General features: G+C 45.1%; 1 protein-coding gene across 1 annotated transcript in view; it reads left to right on the forward strand.

Annotated features, from left to right (window-relative positions):
• Positions 1 to 6,059: 6,059 nt before the first annotated feature.
• The window catches only part of COL18A1 (collagen type XVIII alpha 1 chain), a 142,020-nt gene continuing 126,022 nt past the window's right edge, over positions 6,060 to 22,057 (forward strand). The window contains exon 1 of the mRNA XM_088476370.1: positions 6,060 to 7,053. Within this exon, the coding sequence (XP_088332496.1) occupies positions 6,099 to 7,053 (955 nt within the window). The 5' untranslated portion in view covers positions 6,060 to 6,098. The remainder of the gene's footprint in view (positions 7,054 to 22,057) is intronic.

Consider the following 22,057-nt stretch of genomic DNA (forward strand, 5'->3'; position numbering starts at 1 on the left):
TCTCTTCTGTTCTAATTCTGCTCTTGTTGTTGACAGGACACATTGGTAGACACGTCTTAGCGAGAGGAATTCAGCCCTACATTATGAGCACGGGTTTATCTATCTGCATAATTGGGTCCATCTGTGGACTTGATCCAGCTTGTACTGAATTCATTCCTATGTCCTGATGCAGACTGGGTTGCAAAATGGGGGCAATTGACGCTAGAAGTCGTGCACGCGAAAATAATTTATTGAGACCCATATGCTGAGCTTTAGATGCGGGAGACGTGTTCGACTCCGCATCAGCGGCATGTACGCCCGGTTTAAACCAGGCATACATCATATACATGTACGCCAATAGTTTTGTACCAATTTGTGTTGCTGGTGAAATACACATTCAATAAGCTAGGCATTTTTATCGCTAAAAAAAACTCTTGTGTCCAAAAAATTAAATAAAATAAAAACAATAATTCTAAAGTCTACAAAAAATGCATAATGTACCCAAGCAATGTCAAAAACACCTGCCCACATCAGCTGTGCATTTGCAATCAGCCAATACCAGCAGTTAACTAGAGCTGGTCATCAACATCATCAAAGGATCTACACCTCCCATTAACCAGCCATAAATAATATGTCTTAAGGTTCGTACGCACGCAGTGATTTCTTTTTGACGACTGAACGATAATGATATCGTTATCGTTCAGTCCAAAAAATAGTTCAGTTTCAGCCCCAAAACGATGAACGATAACTACCAATGCGCGCTCCCGTTTGCAGTTGGTAGTTAACGTTCATCGCCCGAACCTCCCGTCCAACCTGACGATAATGTCAGGTTGAACATGTTCGGGGATGAGGGAGGGAGCCCTGCACTGAACTAAATCGTTCTTGATTTCGTTCAGTGCTTGTGCTCAGTGTCGTTAACGACTCTGAGCACACCCCTGCCGGGGATACACGGGACGATGTTGCTCATGGAGCGAATCATCCCGTGTATGCACCTTTAGACATAGGTATATGCATCTGGGTGTCCGCTCCACACATGTTCACAATTATACGGACAAACCTTTACTGTGCTGGGAATATGCAAGCAGGGCCGTAACTATGGGTGTGCAACATGTGCCATCGCACAAGGTTAAGGCCCCTGGGGGGCGGCACTGTCGCTGTCCCATGGCCCGATCTTCTGGCTAGCAAAGTGACTGGATTGGCAGCCTGTAGTCAGTATCGCTGCTGCAGTGCCGGCTGGAGTATACTTTGGTCGCTTCAGGCAATCATCCTCCATTTGTATAGTGTTGTATCTTATTTATGGCCCATGACGTCCCACTGTGTTGTAATTGTTGATTTTACCTTCACTTCTTAATACATTTTAATGTAGCATTTTTAAGTGTCAGTAAAAATGGCACTCTCTATAATAAATTAATAATTGTAATAATTCCACAACATTTATACTGAATAGTAATTTAACCGCTAGGAACGAATGCAAAATGATGGCGTTGCCTACCGCATCCAGCAACGGAATGTATCACAATTCCGGAGCTTGGTGCGTATGCGGTAAGCGCCAAAACCTCCAAAACTGTCATCTTCGGAGGTTTGACCACAATAACTGCAATGATGCCTCCCGCCCTCTGACTGTGAAAAGCATAGCGGGAGATTTATCGGATCTTGGAGAGAGATAACGTGGAAAGATATAAGTACCAACCAATCAGCTTCTGTAGTATTACAGACTCGGCTAGAAAAATGACAATTAGAAGCTGATTGGTTGCTATGAGCAACCTCTCTACTTTATCTCTCTCCAAGATTTGATAAACCTCCCCCATAATGTGTGTATGTATGTGTATGTGTGTGTATGTGTATGTCACAGTTTACCAAATGCTGTTGATGTGTGTGAAACGCCCATTGTGCATGAGGCTAAAGTATTGTGCTGTATCTTACTTATGTTGTTGGCTTTGCAAAGGTAAATATATTTCATTCATTGGTGACATAGCACATGACCAAAAAAATGAGGATCTTGTGGTCTTAATAGTGTTGTCACTGGATTAGTCAGTCCCACATGCACAATCACTATATAAATGATAGAAAATGACGCTTTTCCTCCGATGAATAAAGCTGCAACTCGTTTGATCTCCCTTTAGCCTATATGTCAGATTTACAGACAGTATTTTCAACTCTGTATCATCTCTGTTTTCCTGTTAGAACAAAAAGCAAATGAGACCTGCGCTCTGTTTTTTGACCATGGCTCTAAGCTTAGTGTCTCATGGTAGGAATTAATGCAAAGTTCATTTTTCAAACCGCACATCTCTTACAACAACCACAATGTGCAGAGGGGGCACATGATCCCTGCTGAGTGTTGGTTTATACAGCTGAACTTGCTTAGCTGTGCTACATCTATCTGAGTTACTGAAATGTGGGGTCTAACCAAACACCCTCGCGAATGATGACATTCCCCTGCTCTTTGCGCTAGTAACTCAGCTGGGAACTTGTAAAACTGCAGAGGAAATAAATGATAGCCAATGGGTCAATCTGTGTCTACTCTCTTGGTAGTTGCCAAAGCATCTGGATGTTTTGCTTTTTTGGATTTATGTTCTCAGGAAACTTGAATCTTCTAGTACCCAGAGGAATGGCTGATGGGCCTGAGAAGTTACAGCAGGTGGCATTGGTCACAGCTTTCTTTGCCAGTTACTATTTGGCGCTTCTGGTGGTGAGAGGGTACGCATCCCAAGTGGCTGCAGTGCTTGATCACAGTGCGGTCCTGGGTGAAGAGTGTGATTGTCAGGGTCATTTGAGGGAAACTAAGAGATCCAAGTCATAGTGAACATCAGCGATAAACTTTGTCCGCTTCTGTAGAACTTTCACCAAATTTCTTCTCACCTGCATTATATTACTACTCCTACTAAGAGCACAATCAGAGCAAAGTGCATAGAGGTATTCAAGCAATCACAACACATGAATTAGCTGCCCCAAACATGTAGATGGACCCCACTGACATTAGTACACTAGAGGCGTGGCAAGCTGGCCGGGTGCCCTGTTCTGGCCCCACCCCCCTGACCGCATGATGTTGCACATAAAGGGCAGGGCCACCAGCACTGGGAAGAGCAGGTGGCACCTGTCCTGAGGACTCTCCGAGCGGGGGGGGGCCTGTCTGGAGTGTCGCTCCCGGCACCAGGCTAGCCAGATGCAGGAGCTGTCTAATCCCGGCAGGTATCTAATGACAGATGTCGAAATCCCGATGCCTGTCATTTTACCTACGCCGGGAGCCCAACGCCTGGCATACCGATCGAATGTAAGCCGGGCGCTGGGCGCGGACAGCCGGGGGTGGGGGAGGATTAGATTAGGGGCAGAGCCGTAACTAGACTTTTTGGTGCCCTGTGCCAGAAAGAGCATTGGCGCCCCCCTAATTTTTCAAAGGGACACAATGCACCCAAAAAAGGGCCATGGCTTCATTCGGAAGGGCCAGGGAAGAGATCGGAGAGGCCAGGAGATGCTGGGGATGAAATAAGAGGAAACTACAAGCAAGAATGATAATATACAGAAATTTGACAGGCCCAAACAGCGCCCCCTGACCTGTGGTGCCCTGTGCAATGGCACCGGCCGCACTACCCTAGCTACGGCCCTGATTAGGGGCTCCCAGAGGGGATTTAGGGTTAGGCACCCCCCGGGAGGGTTAGGTTTAGGCTAAGGGAAGGAGGGGTTAGTGTTAGGCACCCCCGGGGGGAGGTTAGGGTCAGGCACCCAACCCGGGAGACTTAGGTTTAGGCAGCTGGGAAGGGGGGTTAGGTTTAGGCACTTACAGGGGGGCTTAGGGTTAGACACTTGGGAGGGAGGTTAGGGTTAGACACCCCTAAAGGAGGGTTAGGGGGGGGTGGGTTAGGTTAGTTAATACTTACCTTTAGCTGTCGGGACCTTCAATGGTGCCGGTCTTCCGGAGGCATTCCATACCGATCCCCTAGTGTGGACACTGTTTAGCTAAAATGAGAGGAGACGGGTGTATAGGTATCAGAAGTTGTGACAAGTAGAGAAAATCTATTAAATCTACTGTTGCCAAAAAGATAAGCTCTCTGGACCTCATTCAGAGCTGGTCGCACAGAGTGTGCGGTCGGTCTGAATGAGGGGAGGACGTCTTGAATTTTCAAGACGTCCTCCTTTGTGGTGGTAAGGCTGTGGGTTTACACCCACAGCCTTACGACCGCCTAAGGTGATGGTCGCGATGGTCAAGACCATCGCAACCATCGGGGCTTACGACGAGACCCTAGGGTAGGGTCTCCCTTGTCGTAAACCCCGGAGAGCTTCTGGCTCTGTCTGAGCTGGAAGCTCTCCACTGACATCACTAGTGATGTCAGTGGGGCCGCCCCCAAACGGTAGGTGTTCCCATGGGAACGCCCCCGTTTGGGCTGCCACCCCCCCGGCCCGCCTTCCAAACGGGGCGAGCTATCAATCAACATCGACAGCTCGCCCCCTTTGGATCGAGACCTGCTACGACCGGCGCTGTTGGTTGTAGCGGGTCTCACGCATGCGCTCGCCGGCGCCGTCGTGCGCATGCTCTGTGGGGGGCCATCGACCCGGTCCGAGCGCATCGGCGCTAACGACCGGGTCTGAATGACCCCCTCTGTGCTGGGAGAGAGGGGCAGCACAGAGATTCAGGGTAGGGAACACTGCATTTTCACAAATTTCTACTTAACTCACCATCAAAAGATAGTGAACACTGAAAATCCCTTTCTGTGCTTGACCTGTTTGAAAAGTAACACTTTTTTTGAAAAAAAAAGAAAACTGCTCTGTTTGATGATATGTTACAATTTGAACAGGTTCGTGGCAAATATCAAATGCGTCAGTTTAATACATATAAAATAAATTAGCATGAAAACCACGCAAAAAGTACCATTATCGCAAGATTTTTACTAAAATGACCTTGATACTTCTGCCCCTTATCCTCAGGTGCCAGCTTATTCCAGATATCATTTTCATTTCATTGGCTTTTAGTCAAACCATAAAAAAAAACAAGAGCAAACACTGGGAATTCCTGGCATCTGTTCCAATCTTGTTTGGGCAAGTCTTCCCAAACTTTCATCACAATACACAAAGGAAACGTAGGTAACATCGAGTCTGACAAAGAACCACAAAGAAAGGAAAAGTTTGTCTAAACCCTGATTGGCTCTTATCTAATGTTGTGGGAATTCCAGGTCTCTCGCTTTAATGTTCAGAGATACTTGAATGACAGGAGTCGGAAGCCAAATGTTCTACTGCAACTGTGTTGTTTGAAATGCTTCTGGAAGAGTGCAAGTGAAATGTATTATTGAATAAATTACTGTAGGAACACTTTTGTATTTTATTATATATTTTTTTATATTCTCTTTGCAATCAGTATATTTTGCATAGTTCTGAAATTATTTTCTGAGACTGAGTTGTAAAATTAGCCCCCCTCCCAAACCGTAACTAATTACTAATTGAGCAATTAAAGATCTACATGCATTCCAAACTCCCCCCCTCTGAATATAGCCTCAGTGCTCAGCATGGGATGCTGCAAGCAGCAGAGCAGGAAAGACCTTTGTACTAGATACTAACTCTTTCCATCAGTTAGTACTGTGTTGCTTTAATTCAAATATACATATATATATTATATATATACTGATATATATATATATATATATATATACATTTTGGATTTACTTTGATTGTTAAGGATAAACTTGTATGTTTGATAGCACTGTTATGTGACCGTGTGTAATGTAAAGTACGACCATATGCAACTCTGTGTTTCCTGAACTCTTAATGAATGCAGTCATTCCATTGCAGGGCTATAATAATCACATAGCTCTTGAATTCATGCTGGGAACATGGATTTTCCTTCCACTTGCAGGCTATCTCAGTGACCTTAGCACAGCAACAGTATGCCTTTTGTCATTTGTTTTATATTCACTGTCAAGGGTTAGGTCATTTGTGCAGTACTGCGAGGTTGTTTCAGCTTTTCCACGCTCAGTGTGTAACCAGTGTATAAGGAGGGTTGGATTGGTATTTGTGTAGCCACACCTCCAGCAGTTCATCTCATTTAAAGGGTAATGTGTATTTTGCGAGCTGTAGAGGACAAACCAATGTGAACAGGCACGTCTGTGAAAGTTTTGCAGATCCTCTACGCCATGGCACTGGCACAGGTCTGGCCTGTGCTTGCTGTCCTGATGGTGGCCTCACCTGCACTATCTCAGGCACAGATTTTAAACTGGTTTGGTTGGGGTGCAAAACAGACAACCTCTGCTGCCCCTCCAAGCACACCGCCTCCTGTCTTGACTACTGCTGCAGCAGAACTTGCACCTGTCACATCACTACCTGGAGACAGGAACCTTACTGAAGCAGTGACAGCTACAGACTACAGCTCCTCAACATTACTGCCTGTAAAGGACCTGACACCTGCAAATTCTACAACATCAGAGCCTGCAGCTACAACATCTCCATCCACAGCTTCTAAGCCTCTGTCTCCTCCATCTAATCAAACCTCTGTCCCAGCAGCTGCAACAACAAATGGCAGCACTGGAACCACACACCATCAGCAACCCAGTACTGTGACTTCACCAGTCTCATCGAAGAGTCCGCAGAAGGTCCTGCCATCACCTGCCACTGTCAGACAGCCGAAGGAAAATCAAATATTTCGTATTTTTCAGATTCACGAGGACGAGGGGACTGTCGACTCTGCCCTGACTCCGACACCCACATCTAAATATGAATTCACTTCTCTTCCCAGCGACTCGACACCTGAAAAGGTTACGGATAAGGACAATGTGGCCGGCGTGGGAGCAGAGATCCTTAATGTTGCGGAAAATATTCGAAATATCATGAATGTGTGGGAAGAGAATGAGGAGGATAACTCGCAGGCCTCTCCGAATCATCCCCCTGCTCAGCGCGGGTTGGGGTCCGCGACCAATACGACCGTGCACGGCGGTCAGATAAACGAGAGCGTCAATTTAAGTCACGTTGGCACAGGGCAGGAAGAGAACGATATCACAGGCACACACAAACATACTCAGTTTTCCAGGTCCAGCAACCAGACATTAAACTTCACTCAGGTGTCCTCAAGGAATCTTACATCGCCTCAACCAGGTATTTCCTCTTTTCCAGCCGACACGGCAGCGGAGGCTGGCGCTACACCGCCACCCATCAAATCACTCTCAGGAAGCGGCCAGGAGGGAGTCAATAATGTAGAGTCACTTCCCAAGGGTGGCAGCTCGGAATTAGATGGATCACACTTTCATCCCACCCCACTGGACCCGCAGACCACGCAGGCGGCGGCGGGTCACACAGGCAGCATGCGTAGGGCGATTCCGATGCCAGTAACAGGCTCTATTGCCAGTGGCCTATCCCATTATGTGATAAATTCCTCAGAGGCAGTGTTACCTATGACAAATAATATGCATAATGATATTTCTGAGTCAAATCAGTCTGACGAGAGAATTGGCCTTCCTAAACATTCTGGGATAGCTGCCACTGCTGATATTACTCCTGCTCCTAATACACTTGGGATACACTCAGTGGGACCTCATAATGCCAGTACATCTGATCCTGATTTACTAACCAGCACTAAAGCTTCTACCTCTACAGCTTTTAGAAATAGTCGCACAAAGACTGCTTTTCACTTGCCCAGATTGACTCCATCAAACGCTCATTGCTTGCCCGTCCCTACCAATCTGCCTTTCTGCCGCAAATTGGGAATTGAAACTTTTATGCTGCCAAATTATTTGAATCATACCAGTATGCTGGAAATTGAGTCTGCTTTGCATGATTGGGAGGGGCTTCTTAATTCTCATTGTCACCGCTACCTGGAGTGGTTTTTCTGTTTGCTACTGGTGCCAAGGTGTAATACATCCTCTCTAGTGTCGCCACCAGTCCCATGCCTGGGGTTTTGTAGGGCCTTACAGGATTCCTGCTGGGACTTTCTGCAGGGAGCACCTCTGCCCGTGTCATGTGACTCTCTCCCTGAGGAGGATTCTGGGGCTTCTTGTGTATATATTCATTTTTTCACAGGTTCGGAGACCGTTGAAGTCTCTAATTCTTCGGAGCGGTCAGGTAAGTGAGTTGTCAGTAGTCGGTTTTCGACAGAGCATGTTTGCCTAAAAGGTCGCTTTCTTTTAAATTGCAATGGTAGGAAATGAGTTTAGTCACAAGACCGCTTATGTGGTTTGATGTAAAAAGCTGATTATAGGAAACTTCTTAAATGAAGTATGCAGTTCTAATTACAGGGATTGGCAGTGATGTGAAGGTCTGTGGATAGCACAGCTGCTAAGTCTGTTCCTGAATATTTATATATTACACTTTTAGGTGCACCTTCCCATCAGTGTGCTAAGTACATAGGATTAGAATTTTTTTGTTGCAAAGGAATTGGTATAAACTAATCATATGACATAACGATGCATGGCGTGGGTCACTCGTATAGGACCTTTGTTTTCTGCCTTCTTACCCAGATTGCTTACTTTTCTGCATGTTAATTCGGGAATAGTGTACCAAGGGCCTGATTCAGCATGGATCGCTATTGCGATAGCGTATGTAGCTGGGCGATTGTTGCGTACTGCGCATGCGTGAGTTAGCATTGCGATTGCTCTGCGATCACTCACTGAGATACAAAGCCATCACAGAGTGAGTGACGTCAGGGCAGCGTTTGGGATTGGTCGGAGAATCGGGAAGCAGTCAGGAAGCCGGCGGACGCAATGCCGGCCGCCGGCTTCCCGACTGCTTAATCCCAGCAAGGGTTAAATGACAGGCGTCGAAATCCAGATGCCTGTCATGTTACCTACGCCAGGAGACCGGCGCCCGGCATCCCGATCGAAGTGATGCCGAGCGCAGACAGCCGCAGGGGGGAGGGTTAAGTTTAGGGCTCCCGGGGGGGACTTAGGGTTAGGCACCCCCCCTGGAGGCTAGGGTTAGGCTAGGGGAGGGGGGTTAGGGTTAGGAACCACCAGGTGGGATTTGGGGTTAGGCACCCCCCCCCAGGGACTTAGGTTTAGGCAGCAGGGAAGGGGGGATTAGGGTTAGGCACTTAGAGGGGGGATTAGGGTTAGGCACACTAAAGGAGGGTTAGGGGGGGAATTAGATTAGTTATACTTACCTCTCTGGACAATCGGGATTTCCTCCTGTGTCGGGCAGCCGCTGTGGGAATTTGAACCGCCGGCCATGGCCGGTGGTAAATCATACTGATTCCGGAGAAACGCAGAAGTGCCTGTCCGTTTGAATGCCGTTACTTGGGCGTGCATAAATTAGCCAGTGCGACGGCATACGCAGCTTGAGTCCTCACTGCGTGCGACGAGGTTAGCAATTTCTGAGTAAGGTCAGACCTGTTGTAATTGTGTGTGGGGGTCCGATGATACTCGATGTTCCCCATGTATACGCAGGACTGCAAGTTATTACGGATGTGAGATTGCGGTAGTGGGCGTCTCTATGCTGGCTTTGCGATGGTATTGCGATTGCATTCATTAGCATGTTTTCACAGCAGATCTGTGTGCATAATCGCAGCTGCGATCGCAATAACGATCCGTAATGAATCAGGCCTTAAGTATTTTGGATTAGTATTTTTGTTTGCAAAATAATTGGTATAAAGTAGTAGATTAAGATGCATTTAAAAAAGAAAAAAAAAAGTTGCATGGGGCGGCTAAGTCTCAAAGTCTGTGTCACGCCAAACGGTATTTTTTGGAGCGATTTGAGGACAAGTGGATGTGGACACATCTATATGACTTTACAGAAATACAGATGCACCTCTCCAGCAGGGGGTGTAAGTAGACATTTGTATGCCCAATAGCAATGTTAGAGAGCGCTGCCATGTACCCCCCAGTGGTGGGTGACCCACATATATGCATGACCCACCTCAGTCCTGGGACCCTTCCCAGCAGCTTCTCCTGTACTTATGGTAGTTACGTCCTCTTCTGAAATGATACTCCCAAAACGTAACTGACTTGAAAGTTGTAGAGCTTTGTGGAAGTTGTAGTTCAGACACAGGGGGAGATATATCAAACCTTCTATAGAATACAAGGGAGGAAGTTGCCTGTAGCAACTAATAAGCTTCTACCTGTCATTTATCAAGCACATTCTATAAAATGATAGGTAGAAGCTGATTGGTTGCAATAGGGAACTTCTCCACTTGTGCTCTTTAGAAAGTTTGATACACCTCCCCCACGACAAAGGTGCCAATCTACACATCTCATTGATTTCAATGCTTTGCATTTCAACCACCATATTACAATAAACTTACATTTAGGGTTATGCTATAATTTACTTTACCTGCATCACATTTTTGTCGCCCGATAGAGCCTTCCATGTTTTAAATCGACCAGTTACCTAAATCCAGTAGAGACTTGCACCTCGCAGTGATGTCACTGGTTTCTGACAACTGATTGGCTGCAATCTGATGAATCTTGATTCCACCGAAAAAAATAAATAAATCACCGCCTGCATAATGTGGAGGCAATAGGTGCAATCTAAAGGGCTGATAACAGAGGGTAGCATTATGGCAGTATTGTGTTACACATCTTATAGATCATAATTCGGGAAGCTGGCTTTTGGACTGGGCCTAATATGTATTTATAAATACAACGACAAAATATTGTCTAACCACATCTGAACATAAACATTGGATTGGGACAAACTATTTATGCTGAGTACACACTGACAGATACATTGGCCGATCAATTAATCAGCCAATATATCTGCTGCCCGTCGGCCAGTGTGTACCCACGATATGTCAGTGAACGTCGGCGTTCACCAACATATTGCATTGGCTGTGCTGCACTAGGGGGAGGGTTAAGGTTAGGCTGCAGGGTGAGGATGGGGTTAGGCTACGGGGGGGGGTGGGGTTTAGAGTTAGGCCGCGAGGAGGGGAGGGTTAGGCTGTGGGAGAGGAGGGTTAGGCTACTTACCTTTGGGCATCGGGATTCTGGCTGTCGGGATGCCACTGCCTGTATTCTGACCGCCGGGATTCCATACCCAACTAGCGTTATATATGTGATAATGCATTGCCTACTGTGGATTTAAGAGGAGTTTGGTGAGAATTTTAGAAGCGGAAAGGCCAAGGCTGTAGTGGAAAGTCCTTTTATACAGGTCACAGAAATCCAAGGAGATTTCTACTATTAGTAAAACATTACAGTAGAGTGTAAGTTCTCCCTGGCCTGTAATATACTTAATGAACACTAAACTGATGACATCACAGCTCAGGGTTTACAGTTTGACAGATATGATTTCCAGGAGCTTATTTCATTAGTATTTTTAAAAAGATTTTGCAAATATTTCCGCCACAGCCTGCCCTGGGTAGGTGCTTGCGCCATAAAGCCCTGTTCGGCAACTTCCTGTGCCTTTGCCACTACTCCTTACCATCATGCTGGCTGGGGGAGCAGGTACTTGCACCTTCCAACCTGCTTGCACCATAAACAAAAAATTCACTGTGGTCTGGCAGGACTCGAAGTTAGGGAAAAAGGCAAAAGAGATATTGTGGTACACAAATAGGTCGTAACAAATATAAAATGTAACTTTATTAATACATCTGTTTAACTGTATTTAACCGTGGGCCACAGTGTCCAGCGGTTTGTGTGTGTTTGCGAGTTGCGCGGGGGGGGGTCAAACATGTGTGGTGGGGGACCATGGAAGTGGATAGATCCCCTTCAATTTCTGTACCCTGACGTCATCAGCCAGTGTCCAACGTCATTCCCTACCATCCAAGTGAGCATAGAGGGGGAATATAACCTTGTGGCGAGCGTAGCGAGCCACCGAGCCCGAAGCGTGGCGAGCCCGCGAGGGGCCAACTTTTTGTTTTTGTGGACCGTGGGCCTGATTCAGACCTGGTCGCTATCTGTGTACGCTCGCTAGATGCAAATGCAAATTTTTCAAAGTGACGCCACGGGAAGCGATCGCTCGCCAAGGCAAAAACACGCACACCATGTCTTAGCGAGCGGTCACTTTGTGTGAGCGTACGCCCAATCGCAAAAGCAGAGCCGCCCACCAGCACACGTCATCTCCTGGAATTGTATTAAAACATTGGTACATCGAGCACCATCGTATGCGAACGCGGTGCTTGCGGGAGCTTTACCCTACAGCAAGCATTGCGAGGAAATCAGGGTAAAAAAATGGCATGTGACGTGTACTATGACGCTGCCTGTTAATTATGCAAGCCTCTGAAAACAGCGTTGAAACACTCTGGCACGCCTGCGTTCGCATCTCCAACCCCCTGTTATTAGTGTCCTGCCCCTGTTACCACCCACAAATGGCCTCTCCTGTCACTCATTACCCTCGGCTGCCTTTGCTGAGCGAGCGAGAGGGTTGCAAACGCAGTGTGTAGTTCGCGCACGTGCAAAATGAAGCGTGTGCATACGCAGAACATCGGGCCGCTTGCGAGCGCACAGTGCGAGCGAGCGGCTCTGAATCAGACCCCGTGTGGGCAGGAAACTGCACTTCCGCCCTCAACCCATGTCACTTCCAGTTACGGCTACTGAAGGGGAAATATACCTTTCTAGTACCACCCGTGGGTGTTTCTGCAATAGCAACCCGCGCCTGTTCTCGATGTTACATGTGAATTCAGCGATATTTTAACATCTAATGACCATCGCTTCAACACCATTCGATGGCGGCTCAGTGTCTCGATTGGTAAAAACATTACCATCACAAGGAAAACATTGATGGTGTTAAATTCGATGTCCATCCCTACTAAACAGCCTGTGCATGAAAGTTGGGAGATATGCACCCACTTCCAGAGACAATTGCAGTGAACTGCGGCATTATACAGCTGGGGTGATGCGATTCATGGCATCATGTCTCCCCCCACCTGAGCTTGCCTTTTGGCATCTCCTGGTGGCCCAAGTAAAAAGTTGGCAAGTGTAGCAGAAAATAATTGTGAGCAGCATTAATGAGCAAATAGCGTTTGACATTTAAGTCTAACGGTGCATACACACGGTCAGATCTGTCAGATGAACGATTTAATGATTTTCACCAACGATTTGAACGATTTTACAAATGATTTGAATGATTGAACGATTTCAGACAGTGTTAAAATGAATGAAAACGTCCAGATCTGACTGCAAACACATCAGATGTCAGATATCGTTATCTGACAATCGGGAACGCTCATCTTTCATCGTTGCAGGCTGACATGTCAGATTTTATTTCAGATATGAACGATTGAACGATTTTTTAAATCGTTATCGTTTAGATCTGACACAAAATCTGACCGTGTGTATGCACCATATGGCATCTATGACAGTGTCAGGTTCTGAGACCTGAGATAAGACCCCTCCAGGTAGGTACAGTATATGGATAAATATAGGGAAATGGTAACGGATGGTTCTCTGTAATTATTATTGTCCTGCCTTTGTGGCTATTCACAAGAATTAAAATTGGCATAGACGTCTTCTACAGAACCAGCTGACTCTGTTCCTGTGCTCTGTATTTTCTGATGATAAGTTGGCACATGATTACATTACCCTGAATGTGGGGTCAGCATCATGTGTGCCTATCTTCTCTGCCAAGTCCTTATCTGTACAAATAGCAAATACTCCTTCTGTATGGAAGGGGCCCTCTTTTTCTCTATACCCTGGTGGCCGGTTACCAGGAAACATGAGATTGAAGATCAAAGTAATCATTGCTTGCCAACTATCATCACTGCTTTCACCCTTACACAAAGCAAATACATGGATTCATTTATTTTATGCATAAGTGCTTTTAAAATCCTGGAGTTTCATAAGAACTGAACAATGACAGTGCATATGAGGACTAATGTGTAACACTGTCTTTGACAGTACAGGACTAATGTGTAACACTGTCACTGACAGTACAGGACTAATGTCTAACACGGTTACTGACAGTACAGGACTAATGTGTAACACTGTCACTGACAGTACAGGACTAATGTCTAACACGGTTACTGACAGTACAGGACTAATGTGTAACACTGTCATTGACAGTACAGGACTAAAGTGTAACACTGTCACTGACAGTACAGGACTTATGTGTAACACTGTCATTGACAGTACAGGACTAATGTGTAACACTGTCACTGACAGTACAGGACTAATGTGTAACACTGTCATTGACAGTACAGGACTAATGTGTAACACTGTCATTGACAGTACAGGACTAATGTGTAACACTGTCATTGACCGTACAGGACTAATGTGTAACACTTTCATTGACCGTACAGGACTAATGTGTAACACTGTCATTGACAGTACAGGACTAATATGTAACACTGTCATTGACAGTACAGGACTAATGTGTAACACTGTCATTGACAGTACAGGACTAATGTGTAACACTGTCACTGACAGTACAGGACTAATGTGTAACACTGTCATTGACAGTACAGGACTAATGAGTAACACTGTCATTGACAGTGCAGGATTAATGTGTAACACTGTCATTGACAGTACAGGACTAATGTGTAACACGGTCACTGACAGTACAGGACTAATGAGTAACACTGTATAATCAATAATAATTGTGACAATGCAAGTGCGCACGGTGCTAAAGGTATGGACAAAATTGTTATAATACTTCCCAATTTTATATGTTGGGGTCCAATATATGATGATCCATTGTTGATGGTGTTCACGTTTATATGGAAGACATAAACATATCAAACATAGTGTGACATTGTACCAACAGATTTATTTATAACTCAAAATTAAAATAAGTGTGTTCCTCACAACACACCTACCATGTGCATCAAAAACATGTCTATAAATAGGACATGCAATATGTCTCTGGGATGTATATGCTTATACTTTCATATATAAGGGCTGATGCCCCTTGTCTCCAGTGTAAATAATGGGGAATTACCGGAAATCCTTTGTATATGGGCCTGTAGTAATCAAGGTGGAGGTCTCCGGATCTCCTCCCTCTTGGATCCTATCAGGGAGCCTTCCATATATATTTCCTCCTTAGTAAGTAGTCCTGTCACATGTGCCAATGTGTTTCAGGAGCTTTACTCCCTTCCTCAAGGCTATGTGTCTTGTCTATGTGAAGGGAGTAAAGCTCCTGAAACGCGTTGTCACATGTGACAGGACTACTTACTAAGGAGGAAATATATATGGAAGGCTCCCTGATAGGATCCAAGAGGGAGGAGATCCGGAGACCTCCACCTTGATTACTACAGGCCCATATACAAAGGACTTCTGGTAATTCCCCATTATTTACACTGGAGACAACGGGCATCAGCCCTTATATATGAAAGTATAAGCATATACATCCCAGAGACATATTGCATGTCATATTTATAGATATGTTTTTGATGCACATGGTAGGTGTGTTGTGAGGAACACACTTATTTTAATTTTGAGTTATAAATAAATCTGTTGGTACAATGTCACACTATGTTTGCTATGTTTATGTCTTCCATATAAACATGAACACCATCAACAACGGATCATCATATATTGGACCCCAACATATAAAATTGGGAAGTATTATAACAATTTTGTCCATACATTTAGCACCGTGCGCACTTGCATTGTCACAATTATTATTGAATATACATATTTAGGTATTAAAGGGTGATACCATTTTTTGACAATATAATTGCAGCAGATCATTGTGCTAGGCGCCTGTGAGCACCACTCACGATTTTATTTCATAATGTGTAACACTGTCACTGACAGTACAGGAATAATGTGTAACACTGTTATTGACAGTACAGGACTAATGTGTAACACTGTCATTGACAGTACAGGACTAATGTGTAACACTGTCACTGACAGTACAGGAATAATGTGTAACACTGTCACTGACAGTACAGGAATAATGTGTAACACTGTTATTGACAGTACAGGACTAATGTATAACACTGTCATTGACAGTACAAGTGAGGACTAATGTGTAACACTGTCATTGACAGTACAGGACTAATGTGTAACACTGTCACTGACAGTACATGTGAGGACTAATGTGTAACACTGTCATTGACAGTACAGGAATAATGTGTAACACTGTCATTGACAGTACAGGAATAATGTGTAACACTGTCACTGACAGTACAGGAATAATGTGTAACACTGTTATTGACAGTACAGGACTAATGTATAACACTGTCATTGACAGTACATGTGAGGACTAATGTGTAACACTGTCATTGACAGTACAGGACTAATGTGTAACACTGTCATTGACAGTAGATGTGAGGACTAATGTGTAACACTGTCATTGACAGTACATGTGAGGACTAATGTGTAACACTGTCATTGACAGTACAGGACTAATGTGTAACACTGTCATTGACAGTACATGTGAGGACTAATGTGTAACACTGTAATTGACAGTACATGTGAGGACTAATGTGTAACACTGTCATTGACAGTACATGTGAGGACTAATGTGTAACACTGTCATTGACAGTACATGTGAGGACTAATGTGTAACACTGTCATTGACAGTACAGGAATAATGTGTAACACTGTCATTGACAGGACAGGAATAATGTGTAACACTGTCACTGACAGTACAGGACTAATGTGTAACACTGTCATTGACAGTACATGTGAGGACTAATGTGTAACACTGTCATTGACAGTACAGGACTAATGTGTAACACTGTCATTGACAGTACATGTGAGGACTAATGTGTAACACTGTCATTGACAGTACATGTGAGGACTAATGTGTAACACTGTCATTGACTGTGCATGTGAGGACTAATGTGTAACGTGATGTAGTCAGCATCCCGGCATACGGGATGCCGACGGTCGAAATACACGGCACCGAAATCCCGACAGCATTGGGATTCTGGCACCAGAATCCAGACCGCATTAGGGGGCGGTTTAGGGTTAGGCACTAGGGGGGAGGTTTAGGTTTAGGGTGTGGGGAGGAGGAGGTTAGATTTAGGCTCTAGGGGGAGAGGTTAGGTTTAGGCACCGGGGAGGGAGTGTTAGGATTAGGCTGCAGGGAGGGGGAGGTTAGGTTTAGGTACTAGGGGGGAGGTTAGGTTTAGGCAACGGGGAGGGAGGGTTAGGAGTGAGGGTTAGTTTTATCTTCTTTCCTAATGGGTGTCGGGATTCTTACTGTCGGGATGCCGCTATCGGTATTCTGACCAGGATCTCATACCCAACCCATGTGTAACACTGTAATTGACAGTACAGGACTAATGTGTAACACCATTGACTGGGCATGTGAGGACTAATGTGTAAAACCATTGACTGGGCATGTGAGGACTAATGTGTAACACGTAGCCTATTAATTATTATACTACTAAAATAAAATCTTTCATATAACCAAGCTACAACTGCTTAGCTTACCATTTGCTTATTGTAATTTTATGTCTACCGCTCCTCCTCGTGCTTTTATTAGCCGTAAGGCCTGATTCAGAGACGGATTCTAATGTGATCGCAGCTGCAATTCCGCACGGAGCGCAGCTGCGAAAATATATGCTAATAGTTCCAAAGCTTACCCAGGCATAGGGCACCCACTGCTGCCTTCTCATCTACGTCCTACATCGCGTACCAGCATAAAAATTGGTAACATCGACACACATCGACCAGCCATGCAGCCCTAGCGGCACGTCTGACCTGTCTGACACGCAGAGAGCTCTCATGCTGCGAAGCAGACTGCAATGGATTACTTATGTGCACTTTGTTTCAGCTACAGACATTACTCTAATTAATAACTATATCAGTCATACTATCTGATCATAGACTAGATGGAGGGAACTTAATGATATCCTCTGCTTATGCTGCAATTCTGTTGGTAACACTCACAACTTTGATAACTAGTGGCGTATCTATAATGGGTGCTGTCCAGGGGGCCCCGCACCGCACACACTGCACTCATATTATTTTAAACTTACCTTTCCGTGGTCCCGCGTCGGGTGTCAGCACTGCTCAGAACACTGAAAAATGGCCCCTGTGGCCATTTTTCCGGTGTTCTGCGCATCCACAGTAGTCTCCGGCCACACTCTAGTGCCCGGAGTCTACTAAGGCTCTGGTGGCTGGCCAGCCGTGCCAGTCGGCTGCCGGCCACCGGGGAGAGAGGTGGGGGCCCCGCACGGGAAGTGCACACAGGCCCCCTCCTCTCTTAAGACGCCTGATAACGTCAGTGTATGATATGTTATGATAAAACAGCTATTGATATAGACCTGGATTGTATACACACATCCAGATTTATCTATGATTAATGATTAAGAATCGAATTTCTGAACCACTACTGAATGACTACACACTGCGGTTGCAAAACAGATTTTATAACAACAATTAAACAATAATTATTTAATACTTCAATCCAAATTGCTGCTCTGAATCAATAACCGCTTATCTAAAGCTGGGCATACACGTCCAGATAAAATGTCTGTCAGACCGACAGACATTTTATCTGGCAGCCTGCCAGCCGCAGATGTCCGCGGCATACACTGTGAGATATCTCACAGTGTATTTACCCCAACATCTGCGGTCCGCCCCCGGCGGAGGAGACATTTCCATGGGAAGGAACACAGGAAATGTCGGTCTGTCGGCCGCAGCTGGGCATACACAGCATGATGCGGCCAACAGGGTACCCCCTAAATATCGCATCGGACAGGCATGCTGGACAATCCGGCATGCCCGACCGAGCAATATTTAACCCTCGGTCGGCCGAACACACGCTACAATTATCGGGGCGACCCGCGGATATCTGGCGGATTGCCACGATAATTGTAGCGTGTACGGCCAGCTTAAGAATCAGCGAGAGACAGACGATTACTGATACTATTTTACATGTGTCATTTAGTGAAATAATTGGATACACAATCAGAATCATCCAGGGACACATGTTTATTTTGTCTCCTTACTAAGATATAATAATATGACAATAAGACACTAATAAGATATATTTTGAAGAATATATCTTTATTGTTCTCAGTATAGGAAATAAAGTGCATATTATATCAGCAGGTTAAGAGTTTGGATAGTTCAACTAAACAAAATACAAGGCTAATACAGGATATTGCAACATCGTTTAATTGGTGAACAGTGGTTAAAATAGTTGCCAAGTATAATATGAAAGATTCAGATAGAATCAAATAGGAAAAATGTGATACTTATAGGCATACCAAACCATTAAATCCCTTTTCTATAGAACACACTGGGGTCGATTCAGACCCGGACGCTGAGCTGCGCTCTCTCGCTGCCAAAAGGGCCGGGTGTGCAAATTCCGTGATCGCGCTGTCTGCTGTAAGGTCACCCTCTATGTCTTAGAGAGCGACGGCAGAGTGAGCGCACGCCGGTGTAATGACGCCCACTTTTCTTTCTTAACACACGTCATCTCCAGGAAGTGTATGATTAATCGGAACCATCGAGAGCCATCGGAGCTGCACGCAGCGCTTGAGGTAGACCCTACCCCACAGCAAGCACTGCGATCACTGCAGGCTGAAATACATCCAAGTGACGTGTACAATGACGCCTCCATGCTAATTATGCACACCCATAGAACTCCGTTATGACGCCCAGACACGTCTGCGTTCACAGCACCACTCCCCCGTTCACAAGCACCTTCCCCTGTTACCACCCACAAACGCCACTATCTGACACTCAAAGTAGCACTCAGTCTTTGTGTTAAGAGCGCACGATTCCCGATCACAATGATTGGTTTGCTCACTGCCATGCATACGCATGCCCAGACGGGCGCCAATCGCCCATAGCATGCGTCCGCGGCTTAGCGTCTGGGTCTGAATCGGGCCCACTGTCCTCAAAACAGATTTTATTACAATTAAAAATAAATATTTCACCATTCTTTTTAGAATCATCAATTTTTTATATGTAATAAATAAAAGTTATATTTTAATGATATACAACATTTATATGATTTGCGCCCCTTTTCATTATACTGTTTGTTGCTTATTTTGGCAAGTCTGACCTGTCTGACATGCAGAGAGCTCTCATGCTGCGAAGGAGACCGAAATGGATAACTTATGCATGTACATGTAACGGCATTGATACGGTCAGACACGCCTGCGTTTTTCTAACCACCCCTCAGTCACTCCCCCAAATGGTGACTTCCTGGTACTCACTTTGCGAATGGATCATCTGTGCGGGTGTAATCGCAAAACAATTGCTGCGCGTGCATAGTGCGGCTTACACACAATCGCTCGGTCTGCGGATAAATCGGCATTGCGTACATCTCTGAATCAGGACCATGGACCGGGCCTGGCCAACCAGTAGCTCTCCAGCTGCTGTGAAACTACAAGTCCCAGCATACCTCCCACCAATCAGCTGGTAAAGCATGCTGGGAGTTGTAGTTTTACAATAGCTGTAGAAACATAGGGTGGCCAGGCCTGCCATAGATTATTACGTCTATACTAATACCTTTTTGATCTTTTATTTTTTTCTTCCCTCTTGCTCCACCCTCCTCTGTCTCTCTTGGGTTTCCAGTGCAGTTTCTCCCTGCCCGTTACTGCCTGTATCCCAAGTCCTGAGGTCCTTTTATATCCTGCACACAGAAAATCTGGAGCGCATTGAGATAATGAATCTCCCATGGGAAACGTCATGTCATGTTAAATGTTACCAGTTGCTATTTACTTGTCATTTAGATGTTTAGTTTTCTTCTGGAGGAAACACATGTTGCTTTATGGAAGACACAGAATTAGATATATTTATTTTGAATGTTTTTGGATTAGTTCATCATGTGATACTGTCTTACTTGAATCACATTACAGTTACTCATTTCTGTGGTATAATGCATGGCAGTAAGTGTCAGTAAGTGAGCAAATCACCAACCTTCATATACAGAGCTACATAACTACCTAAAAAAACTTTAATATAAAGTCCAGATACACTGAGGGGTGTACTTACTAAGTGGTAGCTCATCACAGCAGCTGTTTGTTGGTGGGTCTGGACGCTGGATTTAAGGGCAATAATTTTAAATTCAAAACACTCCTGATTTTGCAATTAATATTATTGCCCCCTTTAAATCTCGCAGCCAGAACGGCCGACAAACCAAAGCTCACGCAAATGCAGGAATGGATCAGTATATACTGGGCCCTGAGCGGTACCCTACACAACTGCTGAATCTATGTTATGCCATTTCCTGAGCCTAGGTACTCATTACTACACTGTTTTCCCTAAGATTCATTTAGGGGCATATTTAGTTATTTACTAATTTTCAGGTTAGGCTCAGACACTATAATTAGAATTCCTTATAGCCGCTATTCGCGTCGATAAAAAATTCAAATTCCCCTGAATGTACTTACATACACATGCAGGGACAGGACCCCAGAAATGATGCTACTTCCGGAGCTAGTGCTGTTCTGCTGCTGACTGCGCGGGTCCGGCTGCCTTTGCCGGGGAGGGGAACCCTCTCCTGGTAAATTTTGCAGCCCGTAGGCTACTATAGGGCAACATCATCTGGAGATGGCAAATCTGACCGCTTTGCAGGCCCCATAGAAACCTACGAAGGCTGTGGCTGCTGTTGGAAAAGGAGATATCTGCTGCATTAATTCTTTCATACATGTGGGGGAACCATTAATATCCGCGGGTATCCCCTCAAAACACCCCAATATCCCGCAAATGTCTGGTAAGAATGGGGTATGCATTGCATGCCAGTGTTATCAATAAGTTGGAAACATAAGAGACATGGGCGAGATCAAAGCTACTAAAGAGTGGAGAAGTTGTCCATAGCAACCAAACAGCTTTTACCTCTCCATTTATAGACGGTGTTCTATAAAAGCCAGTTAGAACGAAGCTGATGCTATGGGCAGCTTCTCCACTCTGCAGTAGCTCAGATACATCTCCCCATAGGAAGACCTGTGTTCCTCCCCCCCCCCCCCCCCAAAAAAAAAAGGTTGGGAAGCTGACAGCCCTACATCTACATATATATAGTTAATATGACAGACTCACATCTGCTGTGTGCAATATATTATCTCTCATGTACTGAATGTGTGTCTACATGCAATGTTATTTCTCTGCTGGAATGCGGTACGTCTGCCCTTCCCCTTCTACATTGGACAAGGGGAGACATAGATAAATGTACAGTATCTATACACCCAGGTGTTTGCAGCCTTATAGATAGAGCTGGTGCAATGTGTAACCAGCACTGCCAATCACCACCAAGTCATTTTGATTCACTGTTATTGGCCAGGGGTGTCAAAAAAAAAGGATATGCTGTAAGTGCATTGCAAGACCGG

Source organism: Taudactylus pleione, unplaced genomic scaffold (genome assembly GCF_031769625.1).
Source record: "Taudactylus pleione unplaced genomic scaffold, aTauple2 ptg000188l, whole genome shotgun sequence".
In the NCBI taxonomy this organism is placed as follows: domain Eukaryota; kingdom Metazoa; phylum Chordata; class Amphibia; order Anura; family Myobatrachidae; genus Taudactylus; species Taudactylus pleione.